This window comes from Sciurus vulgaris, assembly GCF_902686455.1.
Source record: "Sciurus vulgaris genome assembly, chromosome: 18".
Taxonomy (NCBI): Eukaryota; Metazoa; Chordata; class Mammalia; order Rodentia; family Sciuridae; genus Sciurus; species Sciurus vulgaris.
Window position 1 is genome coordinate 3810684 of NC_136479.1, and position 23583 is coordinate 3834266.

At 50.2% G+C, this 23583-nt stretch overlaps 1 protein-coding gene across 11 annotated transcripts; it reads right to left on the minus strand.

Moving 5' to 3' along the window:
* Positions 1 to 1219: 1219 nt before the first annotated feature.
* Positions 1220 to 23517, minus strand: ANKS3 (ankyrin repeat and sterile alpha motif domain containing 3). Of its 11 annotated transcripts, none has more exons than XR_013760739.1 (18): positions 23460 to 23517; positions 21559 to 21622; positions 20416 to 20587; positions 17863 to 18061; positions 17538 to 17659; positions 16090 to 16171; positions 13651 to 13786; positions 9127 to 9285; positions 8072 to 8209; positions 7565 to 7671; positions 7067 to 7243; positions 5973 to 6097; positions 3734 to 3875; positions 3130 to 3302; positions 2685 to 2770; positions 2054 to 2137; positions 1701 to 1839; positions 1220 to 1596 (listed from the first exon to the last, which is right to left on the minus strand). XR_013760739.1 is itself a non-coding variant. In XM_079121375.1 (18 exons), exons 2-17 carry the CDS (start codon positions 21563 to 21565, stop codon positions 1713 to 1715), a joined length of 1986 nt encoding a protein of 661 aa, XP_078977501.1. In that variant the 5' UTR covers positions 21566 to 21622; positions 23460 to 23517; the 3' UTR covers positions 1220 to 1596; positions 1701 to 1712. The 11 variants fall into 11 exon arrangements, 9 of the variants coding, with proteins under 9 accessions (XP_078977501.1, XP_078977504.1, XP_078977505.1 ...); XM_079121375.1 differs by having other exon boundaries at positions 1701 to 1789; XM_079121378.1 differs by having other exon boundaries at positions 1701 to 1789; positions 21515 to 21622; positions 23460 to 23503.
* Between the last annotated feature and the right edge of the window lie 66 nt (positions 23518 to 23583).

Consider the following 23583-nt stretch of genomic DNA (forward strand, 5'->3'; position numbering starts at 1 on the left):
CTGCCCACCCCAAGGCTCAGACCCCTGTGGGAGCTGCACCATATGCCGTGGAGGCCTAACCAGCACCTGGCTTTCCAAGGAGGTTAGTGCAGTTGTTGCGGGACCCTTGTGGCAGGGACAGCCCTTACCTAGGGGACTCATTCCTGTATCCCTTCCCAGAGCCAGCCCCGTGGCATGGAGAAGAGCCGGCTCAGGATGGGATGATGTCCTGTGCACTCTGGTGGTGGCTGGATTCACCGTGTTCTCTGGCACGTTACGTGCACTGTGGGGAGGCTTCCGAGCGTCTTACATCTCCTGGCGAGGTTCCAGAGGGCGGCAGGGGCTTGGGGGCCCTGCCTTGTGTGGAACTGTTGAGGGAGGAAGACGTCGGAGCCGGGCTTGGGCCTCCCTAGTGCAGAGCCCTTGAGAAGGTGTGGAGGCTGGTCTGAGGATTCTGATTCCCCAGCACTGGGCTTAAGGGCATACTCTCCCCTCGTCCGCCAGCCTCTGACCTCTGCAGGCCACCGGTCCGGCTGGTGACTTGTGCTAAGACCTTAGTGTCAGGCCCCTTCCTGACCCTGGTGGCTCCAGTTGCACACTGTCTTAGCTGCCCCTTTGACCTCTGCTTTGAAAGGCTGCCTTTCTCCATTCTGAGCACAGTGCAAGCAGCTCCAGGGAGTGGCCTAGAGGCACAGGCTTAGTGTGGGACAGGAAGGCCACCACTAGCAGTAACTAGGGCTCCACACCTGGAAAGACGCCAGTACTACGGCTGGAAAACTCCCACAGCCCCTGTCCGGCAGCGTCCACCTCAGAGTGCGTTAAGGGCTTGCCAGGTGTGGAGTACACAGCACTTTGCTACATAAACAAACTGCACCCTGCTCACCTTTACTTCCTGAGGCCTGCACTTGGCTCCCCGAACCCTTCTTTTGGTTCTGGGGATTGAACCTTTGACACTGAGGCACACCCCCAGCCCTTTTTATTTTTGAGACAGCTGTCCAGGCTGGCCTCCTGAGTCGCTGGGATTACAGGTATGCGACACTGCACTGGCTTATGCTTTAGCTTTCCTAGCAGTTTCTTGTAAGCTGGATTCCATGGAACCATGCAGGCTCTTGCCAGAAGGGATGCGGTCAGACAGGGACATTCACCCCAGATCACTGGGGCTAGAGTTCTGGCGTGGACTTCCCCTCACTGACCTGCTGGTGTGTGGGCTGGTACTGCATATGTGATCAGAACTGAGCCCTTATCAGCTGATGTAAATTTTATTCTCCAACAAATGGCACATTTTCTAGGCATCCTGGTCCTCACCTGTAAGGTCAGACCTTGGTGTGGTGCCTACTTCTGTGGGAACACCGTCTCTCCCCAGGGGCCTGCCTGGTCTGGGCCAGGGCAGCCCATGAGCTCAGGGCCTTACCACCAGATTCTGGGTGAGAAGCCCTTATCCTTTCCTCAGTGCTGGCTTTGCTGACCTGGCTGGGGCCGGAGCCCCAATTACACCTCTGTCTGCAGATTGGTCCCTGGGGCCTGATCCTCAGCCCCACCTTGGGCTTGGCCTGCTCACTGCCCGCTGGTCTTCCCGGCATATAACTTCAGGGTGGATCAATCACCCAACGTCAGATTCTTAAAAAAGAAAAAGGCCCTGGTGAGAAGGGAGAGGAAGACTGAGGTGGGGCCAGGTAGCCCTGCACAGATGCGGCCAGAGCAACCCGGGCTGGCAGACTCACCATCCTTCCTGGCTACGGCTCCCGCCACTTCTTCCCATTGAGCACCTGCAGCTTCTCCAGGCTCTGGGTCACTGAGCACAGTGCTCGTCCTGAGGAGGTGACAGGGCAGTCTGTGCTCTGCAGCAGGGAGGAAGGGGAACTGGGGACACTAGGAATTGACAACCTTAAGCTTCTCTTGCCGAGGCTGAGGCACATGAACTGACAGGGCAGGGCCTGCCCCACAGCAGTAATACCCGGCTTTAGGGTGGAAATGCTTAAACCTGCTTTCCCTGGGAAGGGCTCCCTCTGCCTCCCTCCCACCAAAGTCTGGTGCCCAGGTGGGGCGAGGCCTCGCTGCCCTTGTGAAGACTCACCCATCTCATGGACACAGTCTTCCAGGGCTCCTGACAGCTCAGGGAGGCTCATGGCCTGCAGGGATGCATGCCAGCCTTTGGAGTCTGGAATACAGAGGGCTGTGATGTTCCGGGTGTGTCCCCACAGGCTCTGCGTTTGTCCTGAGCTCTAATGACCAGGAGACCCTCCTTACCCAACTGCTGTTACGAGAGTAATCCCCAAAGGCTGAGGCAGGGGTGCCCTATGCCTGTCATGTACCTCCCAAATTGGGAGACCATGAGACTTTTTCGAAAGACCCATGACCTCCCACTGCTGACTGAAGCACTAATTGCTGGTTGGGAGGTGGGACCAGCTTAGGACCCAGGTGGAGTGCAGAAGTCACTAGAGGGTCTGAACAACCCAGCTGGCCACAAAGGGGCCTTTCTCAATGCTGCAGCGACTGCGCCTCCTCCCAGCAGGGGATGGGCATCCCCCTCAGCAGTGAGAAAGTTCTCTGGGGAACCGTTCCCAGGACACTAGGATGATGTGGGACCTAGGTGGGTAAGCTGCTGATGTGAAAGCCACCGAAAGACTGCAGGATGAACCCTGGTTTGGGGTTCCTTGCCTTCCCCTCTGCCCCACCGTAGAGGCAAGCTGCTGCTGTCTCCTTACCTGCCAGTGGGCAGTCTGGGTCCAGGGCGGTAGTACTGTACGGCTGGTCCTGCCTCATTCGGGCTGACAGCTCAGCTTGACAGGCTCTGCCAGACGCAAACGCAAATGCTAGAGAGGCAGAGGCCTCCCCCAAAGCCTCTCTACCCTTACCCCCAAGGGTAAAGAGAGCTGTCCTGTCCCCTCAGCTGCTGGCAAGTACCCCAGGAAAGCCACGCTGCGGAGCAGGAGAGGAACAGCCCCTGTTGCTACCTGGTTCTACCCTGTTGGAGCCAGAGCCAAAGCAGAATGGGTGGGGATACTAAGTGACCTGGGCCTGAAACCCACCCCTGGCTTAAAGAATTAGGAAGGGGTGATGGCTGGCACCAACGCCCCCAAGAGCAAGCTCCTCTGCAGTCTGGCAGACAGATGAAAGGACCTGCCCCAGGGACACTCTGAGCCCACTCACCGCAGCTGCTCCAAGACAAGGCCAGCGCCCTGGGCCAGCGCCCAGGTCTCCTGCAGCTGGGTGTGGATGTCTTTACGGGCACCATCCTGCTCCAACAGGCAGCTCTCCACCACTGCCCGCAACTCCTGCTCCTGGGACACCTGGCCACGCATGGCCTCCACCTCCTCGCAGCGCTGCAGGGAGAGAGCTGAGGCTGGAGGGGCGAAGCAAGAGGGAGCAGAGGCCCCTGGGGCTTGGGCAGGGCTTCCCTATGGGGCCTGGGCCTGGGCCTGGGCCTGAGCCTGAGCCTGTCTGCATCTCTGAGCTGCTGGGCATGGCTCCCTTGGTCCCTCCCTTTACGACCCTAGTTTCTCCAGAGCTGCCTGTCCTTTGGTCCTCACCCTCAGTGGCTCTTCTCTCCTTGTGTCCACCTGACCTCCTCCCTTCCACATCTCCTCAGAACCTCCTGCCTGTGTGGCAGCATCCACTTGTGTGGATGGCTTGTGTGTCTGGTGGCTTCCCCTGGTTGATGCTGGGTCCTGCCCCTGCCCCCTGCCCATGCCCAGGGTGCGACCTAGGCGCTGCTCGGCCACGCTGGCACACACCCTCTCCCTGCTCCCCCTGCCTTGTGCAGCTGGATGGCGAGCTCCTGCATCTCCGCCTCCAGCCGGTCAGCATAGGCCAGCTCCAGGGCATCGCTTGGGGGGCGGGCACTGCTGTGCCAGCGGGCAATGGCAGAGGTCATCTTCCTTTTAGGCCCAAACAACCTGCAGGGGTCAGAGAAGGATGCATGTCAGCACGTGCTACACGCACATGGACTCCATGAGCCATCCTGCTACCAAGGCCGTCCCCTGGGGAACTCTTGGCTCTGAAGGATCGCCCTGGGATCCTGGGGCAGAGGATAGAAACAGCTTCCAAAAGTCTCTGCTGCTGGCCCCCCTGTGGATAAGAGTGTCTATCTGCTCATGAAGCTCTCAAAAGTGAGCCCAGAGGATTCCAGATCACCAGGAATCCAGATCACCAGGAATCCGTCTCCCCACTCAGATACCTGTACTGGCAGAATGTGAGTAACTGTCTTGGAGCTCTGGAGTCTACAGAAGGCCCTGGTGCCAAGTGCAGTCAGTTTAAGTTCATCTCCTAGCACAGTGGCAATTACCCAGGCCCAGCCTCTTACCACTGCAGCTAACAGCAACCAGGGTGGGCAGTGCAGATCCTGTCCTCCAAAGATCAGAGACATGGAGGCCATGGCCATGCTGCAAGCCCTGACCCACAAGCTGGCTAAAGTGACTCCCAAGGGGCTTTAAAAGGTGGTACCTGCTTGTTTCTTCTGTTGGTCAGTTAAAACTAGGACATTCAAAAGCAACTTCATGTACAAGAAAAACAAGAAAATCACTACATATACCTACAAGGCGGCACGGGCTCAGAAAAAGCCTGAGAAGCCCACAGCAAAAAAAGTAACAAAAACAGCAAACGCGGACTATTTCCAAAGTTACCACAATACGAGAATCAAATGTCTTGTTTCGAATGACAAAAAAAACGCAGGACAAAGACACAATAAAAAACCAAGACACCGTCCCTGAATGAAACCTGACATATTCTACTAGACAAAGACTTTTGAACAACTATCTTAAAGATGCTCAGAGGTCTAAGCTAAAAGATGTAGAAGTCAAAACAAAATAAAACTATTAACAGAGAAACTGAAAAAGAGACGAGCTGAAAAGCACAATAACTGCGATAATAAATTCACTGGAGGGATTCAAAGGCAGATTCAAGCAATGGAAATCATTTAATCTGAGAAACAAAAAAGACTGAAGGAAGGTGAACAGAGGCTGTGGGACACCATCCGGGGTGCCCACATTCACACCACGGAAGTCCCAGGAGAGAGGAAGGCGACAGGAGAGCATCTGAAGAACTAATGGCTGAAACATTCCAAACTAGATCACAGACACGATAAACATCCAAGAAGGTCCGTGTGCTACACCCGGTGACACCAAGACACGCACTTTCAGAAGGCAGATCCTGGAAGCAGCAAAAGTGAAGCAGCTCACCCACCATACATAAGAGATCCTCAATAGAATCACCGTCAGGTGTCTCACTACAAATCTGGAGGCCACCAGGCTGCTTTATTTGAAGTGCCAAAGGAGAAAACAGGCAGCCAAGAATCCTTTATCTGAAAAACTCCTTTAAAAGTGAGGGGAAAATTAAGACATTCTGAGATAAGAAAAAGTGGAGGGAAGAAGTAAAAGTGGAGGGACCTTCCTTCAAGGAAGACTCAGTGAGTCCTGCAGGGAAGCCAAGGACACTAGACAGTGCCCGACATGTGAGGATACAAAGAGCTCAAGCAGACAGCCCTGATGCCAGAGTGGACAAGGAACAAGAGCGCTTCACTCACAGAATGAGGCGCTTCAAGACACAAACTTCACCTGGATGCACAAGGGATGTTTCAAGACAAAAGACCTAAATTATTTGGCTTTTATCTTAAAACATTTCATATCCAAGCTCTTGAAAAATAAGCCCATGGTATAAATTACTACCTCTAGTGGAAATATGACAATTATTTGTACAATTCTTATGTTCTGATCATGAGAAAAGTAATAAAACCCTAAATACAAAATAAAAATAATAATAATTACCAAAGCTGGCAGATAATGTCCACGGGCCTTAAAAATAGGGGTATCATAGGGCCACTGAAGGAGCATAGGGCCATTTGAGCAAGAGGGAAAGAGGACTCTGGAAGAAGTAGTCTAGTGTTGATGGTAGTTCTCTGCCTGCTGGGCTGAGTGTCAGGAAGCAAGATGTAACCTGGTCCCAGAGTGTTTAGCTGAAACAAGGGGTCAGGGTCAGAGGTGGCCCTTAGGACTCACGTGATGCCAATTTCCTTCAGGTCACTCTCGGTAAGGGTCAGGAAGATGCGGAGGTCCACATCCTGCTCCTCAAACACCTGCAGGTACTTCAGACAGCCAATCTGCTCCAGCAGTGCTGCAAGGTCCTAAAGGGCCAAAGTGACAAGCAGGAGCAGAAGCTGGGGACAGGACCTGTGAGTGCCAGGCAGAACCACACTCCTCCTTGCCCAACACACTTCCCTCAAGATGCAACCTGGTCCGAGTCCAAAGAATCCCCAAACTCAGCTCCAGGACAACTTGTCTGTGGGCGGAGGTCCCCTGGTGTGCAGACCCTTGCTTTTGGGGTCTGGGAAGGCTAGGCTGCTCCTTACACACCCTCCATCCTGCCGTCCTGCATAAGACTGCACGTTGGTGTGCCTGACACAACAGAGGTTTCTGTTCATATCTCTTCATTCTTGTTCCTCAGACAGCCTTTGTCAATCTGCTGATTCTTCTGCCTACTCTAATCTGCTACTGAACTCAGCTAGTGAAATTTTTATTTCAGTTGCACTTTTCAACTCCAGAATTTCTATTTTGCAAGTTTCTGTTGCTCTGAATGGAGGACCAAATTTTCCAAGGTGGTTGCTCCACCATTTCCTAAAGACACAGACCTAAAGATCCCACAGGACCATCAACTCTCCAATCAACGTGTGTGAGAGAAGCTGGAGGTGCACCAGGCCCCGGGGGACTCTGGATGGCGCCAGCAACGCTGCTGCACAGGGTAATCCCTCGCTTGCTCCACAGGTGGCTGCTGCGCTTTTCATCGTGTCCCGTCCTGCTGCCCCCACTTCACACATATCTTGTCACTGACTTCTGGAAGCAGCTCTGAATCTGTTCCCCAAGGCTGGGGAGGCCAAGTTGATGTGGACGCTAAGGGGAGAGAGTACTCCTTTCCAGGGAAGAGGGGTGAAAAACGCTCCATCTAGGCCACTGACCGTCAGGGAGGGCATCTGGGGAAAACCCACCAGCACTGCCCTCAACAGGCCTGGCCTGTCACACATACAGAGAAGTGCCTCTCAAATCACGGAAGTGCTATACTTCTCAGAGTGTATCACCAGATTCACAAGTGGTCTTACCTGGGGTCCTGTATAGGATGACCTCTCAGCTTGGGGCACAAATCTTGGGGAACAGGCTGCCCCACAAGTCCCGGAGCTGGGAGGCCACTGGATGTCACTGGTGCTGTAACGATTCTTGGTTTTCACATAACTTTTGGTTTGTCTGCGAACAGAGCTTTTACGGACATGATCCGAATCCTGTAGCAAGAAGTGTGTGTTGGGAGCAACTCCACCCACAGGCCACAGCAGTGCCCTGCTCCCAGCCCCTCGGGCTTAGTGGTGCTCTCTGGACCTTTGCTGTGGCCTTGTAGGACAGGTCAGACCCGAAGCGCTGCCTCGAATGCCCGCTGGCCTCACAGAGGCCTCCTGGGTGTGGAAGGGGCAGGCCAGACAGTGCCTTTGGAGCACAGCATAGACATGCACTGAACACGTGTCATCAGACTTGCTCATTCCAAATGGACTGTGAGGCACCCCAGGACCCTGAGGGAGGGGAGCAAGATGGGGACAGGGAGACCTCACCTCATTGCTCTCCAAGGAGGCTTCACTGCTGAGCCCCTGGGCTCTCGCCAGGCCCTCACTGCTGCTGCTTCGCACGGCCCCGAGGCTGGCACAGAAAGCAGGCTCCTCTGGAAACGGGAAGACAGGATGCCTGAGAGGCCTCACTGGTGGGGGCGGAGGGAGCTTCCCAGAGCCTGTGACTGAGCTGGGTCAGCCAGCTCTCAAACTCCTGCCACACTGAGCACTGCTTCTCTTTCATGCTGTGCATCCTGAAGCACCCCTATAAGGATGGGTAGGTACTTGTCTTTTTTGTGCACTGATAAATCCCAAGCACCTAGAATAGCACCAACTAAACACGTCTCCCCGCTGGAGAATGGCTGTGAGGGCCTTCAGGCACCAGACTACATGGGCACTCTGTTCCAGAAGCTCCTCCTCACCTGCCCCAGAGCAGACTGGTTCTCATAAGAACCAGGGCCATCTATATCTCATTCTCAAGGGGAGCCCAGCAGGATGGGTAGGGAGGTGTACCCCGGCTGCTGCTGCTGCTGCTTTCCACATCCCGCTCATTGATGGGGGAGGTAACGTCCCGGTAGCAGAGGCCCTCGCCTTCCAGGGGGTTCTCGTCGCTGCTGGTGAAGGTCATGTAGCCCCGTGGCGGCACCTGCTCTGTGTACAGACGGGGCAACAAACCCACATGAGTGCAAGAGTGAAGACAGGCCCCTGTGCCAGAGGCATCAGCCTCAGTGGTTCTCGGGGTCAGGGACCCGGATTCAGGCGGCAGGAGGGGACCTGTGGCCCTGGCCGTGGCTGTCATCTGTGGTTTGCGGTGAGGAAAGAGGCTATGTGGAGTGGAGCCAGTGGCCAGAGCCTCTACAGTGCCCTCACTGCTGCTTTCTCAAGGGGACAGTGAGAAGAGCCTCACAGTAGGCACCCTACCAGCTGGGAGCACCCAATAACACTCAGACCCACACGCAGCCCCTGCACCAGGTGGTGTCCCCTGCGGCTTCTTTAAACATGGGCATTTAGAAGCCATCAGGTCCCGAGTCAGTCAAGTCCAGCTAAAAGGACACCTGGCTGAAAAAAGGAGGAAAAAGGCCCTCGGCTAAGCACAGCAGCGATGCAAACCAGGACCCTGGAGCACACAGGTCCAGTGGGCGGCATGAGCGCCTCTCTCAAAAACAAGATCCAACCTCAAGATGGAGCACAGCAGAGTCTTCGCTGGCCGGGAGGCAAATTCATCTCCAACCAGGGGATGTGGGCAGAGTCAGAGAAGGCTCTTCACACTGTCCCTCCACTGTGGACACACCCACTCAGTGACTGAAATGGGAGTTTAGCTTCACTTCCACAGTAAAAGAAAAAGTTCTAGTTTTACCCAATGAAAAGGTGATGAACCTGAACCCAAGAGCTAACCAGTGACCAACATCCTCATCACTGGGAGCAATTCTGAATCTCTCTGAGCATCAAAGGCCCAGGTGCCTGTCCCACAGCAGCCTGAGGTCAGAGTTTAAGAGCTGTCCCATCCCTGTCAAGACAGAGGCCAGAGAAGCAACACCAAGAGTCCTCTGGAAGCGTGGACTGCTCACCACAGCGGGGTTGCGGGGCCTCGCCTCCTAGTCCAACTGCTGTGATCCTGGCCAAGGCTCGCGGGCCCTCATGGATGCTGAGGCCCTTCTTGCGACAGGGCCTCTGTCTCTGAGCAACCGGGTAAGACTCATCTGAGGAGCTCAGATCTTCATATTTTTCTGTAGGTCAAACGCAAAGTTAAGACAATCTGTTTCAGTGATGGACTGATTTACTAATCTTTACAGAAGAATGGAAAAAGCAATCATAACTAGTATTCCTAAATAAAGAAGGGAAGTGTGTTCACCAGGACGTGACTAGCGACAAATGCCACGCTGCCCAGTCCACTGCCTGGGCCACGAGCCGCTGAAAAGTCAGCTTTGACAGGGGAGTTGAGTTCTCACTCCTCTCTTTGGGTTTGCAAGATTTTTCATAACAAGCCTATATTGTTTGTTTGTAAATACAAATTTTGAGGGTCTAGAGAGTAGTCCTCAGTGGTAAAGAGTCTGCTCAGCACGTAAGAGGCCCTGGGTTCAGTCCCCAGTATTTCAAAAAAGAACAAAATTTCATTGTAAGTTGAAGGGATAAGTAAATACATTTCTTCATAAAAATATAGTTAACATCAGACACAACTTCTTAAGCGATTTTCCACCTGAATGATTTCCTAGAAGCCAACACCACCCTTTTGAGCTTTAGGAGCTCAACATGCCCATAGCCTTTACAATTTCATAGCTTTTTGTAATTTTTCATGTTGATCATATATCTTAGAACCCAGTCCTTGATCATGTATCTTTAACACAAAATTTGGGGATTTATTTGGATAGGGCTCCCACTGATTTTTTTTTTTTTTTTTTTGGTACCAAAGATTGAACTCAGGGGTGCTTAACCACTAAGACACATCCTGAGCCTGTTTTTTATTTTTTATTGAGAGACAGAGTCTTGCTAAATGGCTTAGGGCCTCACTAAGTTGCTGAGGCTGGCCTTGAACTTATGATCCTCCTGCCTCAGCCTCCCAAAGCACTGGGATTACAGGCCTGCACCACTGCATCCTTGACTCTCCTTTTAAGAGACAACTGAGGCATGTAAAGGAGGAACTGGCAAGATGATTTGAGTTGGTAAATGGGTGGAGACACACACTGCCATTTCATTCCCTATCAGCTGGTATTTACTATAAATACATATATTATAGTTTACTATAAATAGCATTCACGCTAAATGATCCTGAGCCAGAAAGGTAGCTGGCTGTGTGCCTGGCCCTAGGAGGTAGGTGGACCAGCTTGCTCAGATGTGAACTGCCAGCATCAGTCAGTCACACAGCCGAGGCCCCAACCATGGGCCAGGGACCATGGAGACCACTCTTTCCTGTATATGCAAAGACCTACACTGTGAGGAGAATATGGCTCCATCTGAGCAGATGAAGGAAGTTATGTAAAAACAGAAACAAGGGGGAGGTAAGTCAGGTAAAGGAAATGGAGCATCCCACACATTCTCAGAATGGTTCAAAATAAATGAAAGGCAAGCAGAGAGCAGGCCAATGGAAAAAAAGAAGCCAGGGTGAAAAATCATTCTATCAAATAAAATGTGGTGCACGCCTGTAATCTCAGCTACATAGGAGACTGAGGCAGGAGGACCGCAAGTTAAAGACCAGTCTGGGCAACTTAGTAAGACCCCGTCTCAAAATAAAAATAAAAAAGGGCTAAAGAGGGCTGGGGAGATAGCTCAACTGGTAGAGTGCTTGCCTTGCAAGCACAAGGCCCCGAGTTCGATCCCTAGTACCACACACACACACACAAAAAAAGGCTAAGGATATGCCTCAATGGCTAAGCAACCCTGGGTTCAATACCCAGTACCAAAAAATATTGAAAAATAAAAAAATAAATAAAAAGATTGTGGAAATATCTCAGTGGTAGAATATCCCTGGGTTCAATCCTCAGTACAAAAAAAAAAAAGGGGGGGGGGTTTTCACCAAGTGGGATTTATACAAATATTAAGAGAGCTACAAAGAAAATTCACAATCATCTCCACAGATATAGGTAAAGGTCCTCTACAGCCAGACACAGTAGTGCACACCTATAATCCCAGCAACTCAGGAGTCTGGGGCAGCAGATCACAAGTTCCAGGGCAGCCTCAGCAATTTAAGTGAGATCCTATCTCAAATTTAAAAATTTTAAAAAGGACTGGGAATGTAGCTCAATGATCAAGACCCCTGGGTTTAATCCCAGCACCCCAAAATAAAAAACAAGAAAAGAATAAGTCCTTGACAAAATGCAGATAATCCTATTTTAAAAAACAAACAAAAAACCTGACACATACAGGAATGGAGGGAGACTTTTCTAACATGATAGCAAGCCTCTTAACGTGGCATTTCTACCTGCACCAAGACCAAGGTAAGGACATGCACTAGCTCTGTCATGCTTGAACACCACACAAGAGGTGTCAGCAACTAAGCCACAGAACTCAGGCACAGGAATCAGCAGAGAATCATCTCAATTTGTAGACTGTACTGTAGTAAACTTGGGAAGTCCCAGAGAATCAATATTAAAATTAATTTGAATAGTAAAAGAATTCAGGAAGGAGAAAGTCCAAAATTAGCATAGAGACATCAACTGCCTTCATACACACTGATAATAAGCAGTTAAGAGAACAATGATAAAGAAAACCCCAGTTACAACCGCAGCAAAGACAATCAAATACTTCAGAATAAACACGGCAAAATGTATATGAAGAAAAAGTTAAAACCCTCCTGAAAGTCCAAAAAGTACAAGAGAACAAAAGACATTCCTTTTATTCTGGATGGGATAATGTGACCACATAAAGATATAGTAAATTTACAAATTTATTATCATCCCAATAAAAATAGTGCTTTTCAAGGAGTTAGATAAGTTGACACTCAAGTCCATATAGGGGAACAGAATACTAAGTAGCTGGAGAAACACTGAAAGGGAGCTCTGAGGGGAGTCTCTACTCCAGGGAGAAGCCGGCTACGAAAGGCCTCTATCAAACAGCATGGCCTGGGGCACAAATAAGAGACCAGTGGAGCAGAGCAGGACACAGATAAAATGGAGATTCAGGAGATGACAAAGAAGGCGTCTCCAACCACTAGATCAAAGCCGGACTTTTACATAAAAGATACTGGGGCAACTCCGAAGAAGAAAATTCTGGACAGGGTGGTGCACACCTATAATCCCAGCTACCTGGGAGGCGAAGGCAAGAAGATCAAAAGTTCAAGGACAGTTTGGACTACTTAGCAAGATCCTATCCTAAAACAAAAATTTTATAAAAGGGCTGGATATGTAGCTCAGTGATAGAGCTTCCCTGGGTTCAAATCCTAGTAGAAAGGAAAAAGGAAAAAAAAAAAAGAATATTAGATCCAGCCTCACCACCTGTGAGAAAAAAGTATGAATAGATCAGAGATCTAAATATAAAAAGAGAAACCACAGGGTTGGCAATGTGTTCCAGTGGACAAGCACTTTCCAGCACTTTGAGCGGCCTTGGGTTTGACACCCAGTGCCAGACACACACACAGACACAAAACCAAAAAAACGTCCACACCATACAAGTATAAGCAGTAACCTGGGTCCCTGGGTATTTTCCCCTTGGTACTGGGGATCAAGCCCGTGGGCACTCCACCACTGCACTATATCCCCAGCCCTTTTTAGTTTTTATTTTGAGACAGGGTCTAAGCTTGCTAATTGTTGAGGCTGGCCTTGAGTTCATGATCCTCCTGCCTCAGCCTCTGGAGTCACTGGAATTACAAGCACCACCACTGTGCCCAGCTCATGGGTGATATTTGTACAAACAGGGACTAGGGAGATTTTGTTTTTGCAATACCAAGGGTTGGACCCCAGGGTGCTTTACAATGAGCTATAACCCTAGTCCTCCTTTTGGTTTCTGATTTTGGACAGGGTATTGCTAGGTGCCTGGGTTGGCCTTGAACGTATGATCCCTGTGTCTCGGCTTCCGGAGTAGCTGGGATTAGAGATGTGCACAACTATGCTGGGCTGGGAAAGATTTTCTATGATTCAAAATCCAGAGGTGGGGTGGGGATACAGCTCAGTTGGTAGAGTGCTGCTTACCTCGAATGTACAAGGCTCTGGGTGTTCGATCCCCAGCACCACCACCACCCCCGGCAAAAAAAAAAAAAAAAAAAAAATTCAGAGGCAATAAAGGTAAATACATTTGGCTATACAAAATCAGGACTGGGGATATGGTTCCATGATAGAGCTAATATGTTCAAGGCCCTGAGTTTGATCCCCAGCTCCACAAAAATATAAATCAAAAATAAATTAAAAAAAAAAAAAAACAGAAAAGAAGCCACTGTGAGACTCCCCTCCTACCTCTCTTCCCAGGGGCTCCACACTCCCTGTGCTATGCACACTTTCAGGCCGGCAGGGACCACTCTTCACATTAATTGACCATCTCTCTCTCTCCTTAGAGCAAGAGCTGAGAGAGAGGGCCTCCCAGAAGGGAAGCTAGTTGCCCTCTTCGGAATGCCCCTAACAGCCGGAGACCCAGAATATATAAAGCAGAGCAGTAAATGCAGGTACCTGGGCTCCGGTAGAGATTCTTAGGCAGAGCAGGAGAGTGAGTGTCTATCAAGGCCACGATCTTCATGTGTCCATACTGTTTGGCCAGCATCCGGGCCGTGGCTCCATTATGATCTCTTGTGTCCACTCTGACTCCCTGTGAAGGCCGATGAAGGAGAGTCAGGAAGCTCCCCTCAGAGTCCCTGTGCTCCCTGTGCTGCTGAAGGATGAGAAGACAAGGTCTGCAGGCTCTGGATCACTCCCAGGTGGGAGACACCACACAACAGGGGGAAGGAGGTGCACTTGACCAACTGTTCCAAGTTTTGCTCTCACTCTCTTCTTAACCACAAGAGAGGCTTTGTGGTCATGTCACCAGGAGTAGTCACCAAGCCATCTCACAGCTGCAGCGACTCTCCCCTGCCAGGTTTATAAGCTTGCTTGGCAGATGAAGAATGGAGAGGGGCTGTGGCACTTCAGTGGGGAAGCGGAAGGGAGAGGCTGGCAGCCACCACACAGGGGACCCCACCTCCACCCTCTGCGCCCAGCTGAATCTGGCTCGCTCCACTTCTTACGCAAAGATGCTGGTTCACGAGACAAGCAGCCTTTTAGAGAGGTCTCAGAACGAAGCACCACCCTCTGAAACCGAACCTTGCACCTCTCATCCAAGCTCTAAAATGTACTTAAAGTCTTCAGCACAAAGAGTTCACCTGTGTGACTCTATCCTAAGGATCCCAAATATAGAGTTTGTGCTCAGCAGGTGAGAAGCCTGTCACTGCCCTCAGTGGAGACAGTCCCTCACAGCTGGTCCAGCCACGGTCAGCAAGAATCAGGCCAGGAAACCACATGAGCAGCACAACCATAGAGACACGCGATGTCAGGGCAAGAAAGCATCACCAGGAGGAAACAGGCGGAAGAAAACGTTAGCCATTTTTAAAGCAGGAAGATACTGGGGATTGTTCTAATCTTCCTAATTCTCTGTATTTTCTAAATGAACTACATAAGCTTGTTTACTTTTAAATTGGGAAAGTCCAGTACATTTTCTACTTTAAAAGCTTGTCAAGAGAGGTGTGGTGGCACACACCTATAATCCTAGCTACTCAGGAGACTGAGGCAGGAGGATCTCCAGTTGGAGGCAAGCCTAGGCAATGCAGTGAGACCCTGTCTCAAAATAACACCCAAAGCTTCAGCCATATAGTCTCATTTGATGGTGGCAAGCTGAATACCAAAGTTCTGGAGGGCAAATGAACAGGAGGAATTTAGAACATCAGAAGTCTGCAACCCATGACCCAGCAATTCCACTTCTAGAATTCAACCTAAGGGAATAAATAAGGACACACACTAAAATTTAGGATTTTCACTGCAACGTTTAGCATGAGAACCAGAAAGAACATACAGAAGTCAGTGAGTTGAATCAGAGCAAATAACAGAGCACCTCCTGTCCATTCCCAGGAAGTGGGGGTGTGCAGCGACATGGACAGATATGCACAAAACATCACTGAGAGAAAAAAAGCAGATGACAGAACATCAGGGTTTCCACTTCTGGGCTACCGTGAATAACACTGCTCTGGGCACTCCTGTCTGAGTTTCTGGAATAAGCTTCCCTACGGACACAGGTTTTCAATTCTCTTGGGTATGTGCCTGGGGGAAGAATTGGCCCGGCCTTGGTTAACTCTGGGTGTAACTGTTAAGAGACACTGCCAGCCTGCTTTCCAGAGACTGCCTCAGCAGCCTCTGGGGTCCCCATTTGCTGCGACTGACCTCTTCATCACAGACATCTTACAGGCTTAGTTTACATCTCTCTGAGGACTACTACGTCAAACATTTTTTCATGTGCTTATTAGTCATTTGCATATCTTCTTTGGAGAAATGTCAATTCAGATTCTTTGCCCATCTTTTAACTGTCCTTTGTTTTTCTTTTTTCTTTTTTTGCTGGCAGGGGACCAATCATAGGGCCTTCCCCATGCTAAGCAACTGTTCTACCACTAAGACCTAATTTGTTTTTTTATTAGGACCTATTAAATTTAAAATGTGAGGCCAAGTGTGGTGGCATATGCCTGTAAGCCAGTGACTGAAAGCTGAGGCAGGAGGATAGCCTACAGATGTAGCTCAGGGGTACAGTGTCCCCCCAACTCTCATCCCATCCCCAGTACCAAAAAAAAAAAAAAGTTCCAAGTGATAATGAGTGCTACTCCCTCTTTTAAACATTTCCCCACAATATGTAAAGATCATTTTCAAAATAATTACAGGAATAGGTGTTGCTTTTAACTCACCACTGTACCCCTAATGCCCAAGGCTCCATTCAACACTTGGCATTGATGGATGTTCAAAGAAAATGAATTAACTAAATAAATGAAGAAGAGTTATTTCTGTGTAAAAGAAAATTCTGTTATAATTTACATTTCAGTGATGATTCCTCATTTGCTGTCACAAAATTATAAGCTAATAAACTGGATCACTTACATGGTTCAGAAAATACTGCACGATTATCTCATGGCCAGCAGCAGCTGCTTCCATCAAAGGAGTAAATCCATAAACTGGCTCCCTACAAGATAGGCCATAGGCAGGTGATTAGCAGAGAGAAGTTCTCCATGCAAAAGCTCCCCTGCCGAAGACAAAAGCAAGCCAAGACCTGACTGTAGACACAGTGGGTGTGTGCCCCCACTCAAGTGGCACAAGGCACTGTCTCAAGAGATGGCTAGCTACGATGGTGCACGCTGTGAGCCTGCAATTCACGGGGCTGGTGCAGAGGATCACAAGTTCAAAGCCAGTTTCAGCAACTCAGCGAGGCACTAAGCAACTTGGTGAGACCCTATCTCTAAATAAATATAAAAAGAGCCGGGGTTGAGTCTTAATAGTACCCACCCCCCAAAAAAACTAACAAGGTGAGATTAAAGTGAACGTGATGCATGAGTTTCATTAACTCCCCTGGATTCACTGCCTCTCATCCTCCCTCCTCTAAAGCTGTTCTCACCTACTTCTCCTACACTCCCACTTTAATCAGGTCAACAAGCAGCTCCTGCTCTTTACCCCGCAGAAAGCTGTCTCCCTCTTATCTACCTGAATCCCAACTTCTGAATGTGACATCCTCATGAACTGCTCAAGGCCCCCGCCTGCCCTTCCTGCATGGTCCTGCTGTGCTTAGGACCCACTGGCAGCTTATTTTGTGTTGTCATTGTTATCCTACACTTCCTGCTGGTCTAGAAGCCAGGATCCATGCTAAATGCTGCTTCTCATCCGCCGTTCTAAAATACACATTTTTTTTCACCCTTTAACATCTCTGAAGTCAGACGGTCTTAAAATCAAATGGCAAGTTGAATTTTAGCACATTTTTTATTTCTTTAGACATTATGGTCTGTCTTAGAATGGAATCAGAGGGCTGTGCACAGCATCAGGGGAAGGCTGGTCCTCCCTTCTCAGCCTCCTGCGCTGCTGGGATCACAGGCATGCCAGGCTAAGAATCAGCATTTAATGTGCAATTTAAATGCCATTCACAGCTGGACTTGGTGGCACACACCTGTCATCTCAGAAACTTAGGAGGCTGAGGCAGGAGGACTGCCAAGTTCAAGGTCAGCTTAAGCAACTTAGTGCAAACCTGTCTCAAAATATTAAAAGGGCTAGGGTGTAACTCAGTGGTAGAGTGCTTGCCTAGCATGCACAAGACCCAGGGTTCAATCCCCTAGACCACAAAAATAAAAAATGAGAAAGTCAGGAGCCTAGAAAGATGCACCAAATGTCCCCTGATAAGTAAGTGTAAGGTCCCATACCTGGGTAGGCCCGCTCATTCTGCCCCTTCATCTTAACCTCTCATACCTCTCAATCCTGATGTCTGGTTAGCTGCCTCTATGGCTGCCCTCCTCAGTCAGAGGAGACCAGCACTCTCTGGGGTTCAGTTAAGACGCTGCAATCACCTTACATTGGCATTTGCTCCGTTATCCAGGAGGAACTTAACCATCTGCTGGTGCCCGGCACTGGTGCAGTGGAAGAGCGCAGTCCAGCCATGAATGTCTTTCATCTCCAGCTCTGCACCTTGCTTCGAGAGAACACAGAGTGCAGGTTATGGCCCATTTCCCTGTGTGGGTGGGCGGACAGCAGCACCCTCCAGGCTGTCAGCTGAAAGAATTGAAAGTGATTACACACGCGTGCACGCACACCGTGGCCTGCAGTGCCTCACGTCCTGCCAGGGCGGCCAGGGAGCCCCTCGGGTTTCTGGGCCTTTGCCCCCTCGTAGCTCACCTGGAGGAGAAAGTAGGCGATGCTCTCGTTGCCACAGCTGGAGGCCAGCATCAGTGGAGTCTGCCCTTCTGGGGTCGGCACATTCACACTCACCCCTGCCTCGAGCAGCAGGTGCACGATGGTATCGTGTCCAATGTAGGAGGCATACATCAGCGGGGTCCAGCCACCACCGTTCTTCTCATTCAAATCTAACTCTCCCCTAAACAAACGCAAGATACGCTAGACACGCCCAGCCGTCTCACATCTGAGGTTCACCAGAGCCAAAGGCCAGGCCAGGCGAGGCAGGATGAGCTGATGTTCCGGAAGCAAATATTCTCTGCCCCCAGACATCCCCAGGGTTGGGGAAGACAGGCAGGGAAACGTTTCCCATTGCTTGCACACCCGCCTTTACAAAGTCCTCAGCAACTCTCTTCCTTCTCTAATTTCATATTCTCACCTGCCCCTCCTATTAGCCCAAGACCAACAACTACCTTCTTTCATACCCTCAGCTAGACTGACGGTAGGTACTTAGCCAAGGGACAATTCACCAAGGTCTAGAGTCATTTTTGGATATCACGACTGGGGAAGGAGCTACTGGTATGTAGAAGGTGGAGGCCAGGAGGCTGCTAACACCCTACAGCACACAGGAAATTCTAGGCAAGGATAAGAGGCCTGGTTTGTCAATACAGCTGAGGCTGAGACACCCTGACCACCTACCACCAAATTAATAACCAGTCTGTTAGTGCACAGCTGGGTGCAGAGGGGCTTTGAGGACAAAGGACTTAAACAACAAGGAAGAACCACTGACTTTGTCACTTCAACCTACAGAAACATTTGTGAAAAATCTGTGACCAGAAAATCCTATTTTTCTCACTGATTTCCACTAACATTCTGAAAATGCATTTTCCTATGAGAGAAAAAGTGTGGATTTTACCACCGCAGACTCTGAGGTGGGGAAGGGGAGTCACACTTTAAGATATCACCTGTCCCCAGGACAAGGTATTCTGTCGACACCCCGTGGGCCTTCCCTTCCACAACTCATCGTTTCTTTTTGAGGTGCTGCCGACGGAACCCTGAGCCTGAACATGCTAAGAAAGCCTCCACTTCTCAACTACATCCCAGCACCCCATTTTTAATTTTTTGGGAAAGGGTGTTGCCAAGCTGCCCCAGCTGTACTATAACTTGAGAACCTCCTGCCTCAACTCCTGAACAGCTCGGAGAACAGGTGTGCACCACCACACCCAGCCTCTTCCACAATTCTTGCCTCCAGTGGCAGAACAACCAACAATCGTGCACATGATGTGTGATCCACACACTAGGCTGCAACAGGTGATTACTTAGCACTTGCTAGCATCACCTACTGACGGAGGGACATGTGCCCAGCAGCCATTCTGGAGGGTTCTGATTGCAGGAATGCAGTGGCAGCCCTGCAGAGAGTCCTGTGGAGCTGCTCTGGGGCCAGACTGCAGGGGCCTGTCCGTCCAAACACTGCTTCCCTTTGTAAGGGGCAATTCCATGGCAAAGGATAAAGCTGCTCCTGCAAAGCATCTCATTCCTCCCCTCTGGCCCCTGTTCTCCCTCCGATGCCCACTGCCTACAGGCCCCAGCTGGGGCGCTTGATGACCAAGCCTCCCTCTCGGCTCATGTGAAGTCCACCAGCACCAACACTACCCCACCACCGGCACTCCTCTTTTTTGGGCTTTGCTTTTTAACAGGACACCCAAAGATGTAAGTGCTCAAGATTTCAACAGGGGTCTCTATGACCCTGCAAGGGGACCTGCGAACTGCACGCCCAACCATCTATGGCTAAGGCCACTTGGTAAAGGAGCACCACAAATCCTTTGGCCACTAATTTCTGAGTGATGGCTATGACTAAGGAGCCGAAGACCTGGGGCTGCAAAAGGCTTTGCTGACTCAACAGGAATTGGAAAAGACATGGGAAGTATGGATAGACATCACTTCACCAAACTACCAACAGTGAAACGGCCACAGTCAGTATGAAGTATGGCGGAACCTGTGAAGTATGGCGGAACCTAAGGGAGCAAACCCTTTCCCAAAAATTACCTTAAGAATCACACTGTGCCACAATCAAGACACAGCCATGGGCCTTGTCTTGGGCTTTCTGTGTTACTAGTGTGAAATATATGTATGCAGTGAGGACAGGCTGTCCTCAAAGGGGAGCCAAAAGCCTGGCCTCTCTCCTCTTTTGTGCAGAAGGGGAGAGGAGGTCCCCATGGATTAAAATGGGGAAAGAAGGCCAAAGGATATTGCTTTCCATCTTTATTTTTCTTTTGTTATTTGGGCATTTCTGCAGTCAGTGAAAACCCTAAGATTACTCTGGTTCAGGTAAACTATAAATTAATGTTTATAAGCCTACAATAAACTTTTAAACCATCTTTTTCTTCACTGGAATCGAAACTACCTTCTTTTTCAGATCCCAGGACAAAACCTGGCTGGTTGGCCCCAAAAGGATCAGAAGTCTACACCACACGTGAGGCCTCACCTTGAGGGATCTGACACCACTGGGATGCTACTCAAAATATGAGGCAAAGGGACACTCCCGAGACCTCTTACCGCTGCACACACTCCTTCACCACCTCATACTGGCCAATAGAGGCAGCTGTGTGAAGATCCAAGGGGACATCCAGTTCTTCCTGGCTGACCTGCGTGCCCAGCCCATGCCACATGGACAAGCTGCGGTTCAGGAGCTCCGGCTCGCTGGCTTCATCACTGAGTTCAGACATGGCTGTGGAGGGAGGCCCAGGGGTTAGGTCTTTCTGGTTATTAAAAAAAAAAAATGAAACAGCTGGTCTTACTTCTACCTGCAGCAGGCCGCCACATCTCACCTGGACTGAGACCTACAGCCCAGGCAACCACCCCCAGGACTTAATTTTCTTTTATTAAACAGCAGTTCCAACATGCTGACACTGGTAGCCTGCTGTCAGACTGAAATGAGGAGTATCTATGGCAAATCATTAACTGTGGTGTATTTTCTCTTTTAATTCACAGGTCTCAGATTCTAAAAGGAATTCTCCAGTATGCTCCAGAAAGCCTGACAATCTCTTGGATGGGTTATTTAAATTTAAAAAAAAAAAAAAAAAAAAAAAGTAGCTGGGTCATTTGACCCAATCAGTTCCTGGGAGTGATGGGAAAGAACTGCGGATTTGGAGTCACAGCAAAATTTAGCTCTGTACATAACATCTCCAGTCCCTAATTCCTGTCCCATGGGTACAGGACATGTCAAAGGACTGCTATTAAAATCACACGGAAGGGCTGGGGATATAGCTCAGTTGGTAGAGTGTTTGCCTTGCAAGCACAAGGCCCTGGGTTCAATCCCCAGCACCGCAAAAAGGAAAAAAAAAAAAAAAAAATCACATGGAAGAATGTCTGGCACATCCATACAGTGGAATGCTCACAGGGAACCAATAGCTGACACACAGATCTCAGGGGCATCGCGTTTAATGGAAGAAGCAGCTCCAAAGGCTGCCTACTATGTGATCCATTTACAAGACCTTCTGGATAAGACAAAACTGAATGAATGGAGGCCAAATCGGGTGGTACCAAGAGTAAAGGGCAGAGGGACCCCAAAGAGGCAGGAAGAAGGAATGTGGGGGACAATGGACCTGTTTTGTAACTTGACTGTGGTGGTGGATGTATGATTCTATGTATTTACCAAAACTCTGGACTGGAGTTGTGGTTCTGTGGTACAGCACTTGCCTTGCATGCGTGAGGCACTGGATTCGATCCTCAACACCACATATTAAAAAACATCCATTGACAACTAAAAAAAAATTTAAAAAACAAAAAAACCTCATAGACTTGAAGACCAAATTTTAAGTATAAATTTTTAAAAAAAAAGGAAAAAAGCACCTATCACAGAAACTGGGATGTGAATGGAGTGCTCAACAAATGTCAACCATTCAGGAATTTACCTATGTGTTTCTGAAAGTGGGAGAGAGAAGGGGGATAGGCTGGTAACTGACAGGATGACACTTTTCCTGAGATGGAATACCACCAGTAACAGAATGCCAGAATGAGAGTCTGTGATGAGGAATGAGCCTTTTATTCCAGGAATCCTACTCAGACCAAAGCCAAGCCATTAGCTTCCTGGTAAAGTTCTTAGGTCCAGAGTTACAGGAAGCAAGTGCAGAAAAGGGAGAGAAGGATGAAAGTTGGTCATATCACCTTCAGATGTCCAGGTACAATGGTGGTTCACAGAAGCCATCAGGACCTCAGTTTCTACTGAAGAATACTCCCAAGCATCCTAGCCTTCTCTCAAGAGCTGGTGACAAACAACAAACAAGCCACCAAGCTGGGGTACGAAGACCCTGCATGCCCCTGACAAGAGCACATGCAAAGGTGATGGGGCAGTGAGTGCTGATTCCTGGAACCACCACCTCCTCACATCGGCCACCATGAAATCATGCAGGCCCCTCACTTGGGAAGTAAGAAGCCTGATCCTGAACAGACTAGTCCACAGGGCCTGGATAAGAATCCGCAAAAGCTGAGTACTAGTTCAAGGCCCCTTCTAATAGATCCCACCAGCCTTCTTTGCAGGTTTTCTTCAAAAGCTTCCTCCAGGCTGGGGGCCATTCTCTCCCTATTAGACACATCTGACACCCGCAAAGTGCAGAACACTGACAAGGAGAAAAAAGCAAAGCCTCCAGGAGCCTATGCAGAATTCACAAGCCACGGAACGACAAACTTATGATTTGACACACTACCACATAACCCACGCTCCGCAATGCTGACACATCCTACTAAATATCTGTATGCAGCTAGAAGTCTTCTGCACTTCAATTCCAAAACTTCAGGAAGTAGCACTGGGGATGAACCTCTTTTGCAGTGCTGGCGATCAAACCACTCAAGGCCTCTAGCACGCATTCTACCACTGAGCTACATCCCTAGTCCCCAAAACCTCTTTTCACCCTCCCTTTCTTCCTCTTCTTTTTTTGTCTGAGATGGGTCTCGCCCAGACTGGTCTGGAACTCCTGAGCTGCTCAAGCAGATGATCCCCTCCACTGGACCTTCAGAGGGGCCAGGGCTACAGGTGCGCACCACGCTGGCTTTCACTCTCACTCCGCCTGTCCATTTTGTAGGATATTTAAATCTGTTACTTTCTTTTCCCCAGTTGCAGGTGGACACAACAGCTTTTTTACTTTATGTTTCTGTGGTGCTGAGGATCAAACCCAGTGCCTCACGTGTGTTGGGCAGGCGCTCTACCACTAAGCACAACCCTCGTCCACACCTACTGCTTTTATTATTATTTTGTTTACCTTGTGCTGAGGATCGAACCCAGTGCCTCATGGGTGCTAGGCAGGCACTCTACCCCCGAGCCACAACCCCAGCCGCGCATTACTTTTAAAATAAGGAATTTTAAACAAAACCCCCGATGCCGGGGCTGCCACGCCCACGGGAGGAGGTCCGTCCAGGCTCCCAGGGGCCACCCGGCGACCGCGCGCGCCCGCGGCCCTGGCGTGGCTCCACGCCTCCCGCAGGCGCGTGAGCGCTGCCGCCCCGCGCGGTGCCGTCCCACTCCGGGCCTCAGAGCGAGGCCCCGCGCCACCAAGGCCCGCCCGAGCGCGGGCCCCGACACCGCCGGGCGCCGCGAAGCCTACCTGCGCCGGCCCAGCCGCTCCCCGCGGAACGCCGCCCCGCGCCCGGCCCGCCCCGGAAGTAGTTGCGGCAGTGTTTGGGGCTCGCGGAGACGCCCCGAGCCTTCCGGCGGGCTCGCCCCGCCCC

Bases quoted from the DNA above. Each gene is read 5' to 3' on its own strand.
- ANKS3 (XM_079121375.1), bottom strand. The intron at 7,672-8,071 runs GTACACCTCCCT...TCCCGTTTCCAG, and splicing joins CAGCAGCAGCAGCAGCCGGG to AGGAGCCTGCTTTCTGTGCC. The intron at 6,098-7,066 runs GTAAGACCACTT...TTGGCCCTTTAG, and splicing joins CATCCTATACAGGACCCCAG to GACCTTGCAGCACTGCTGGA.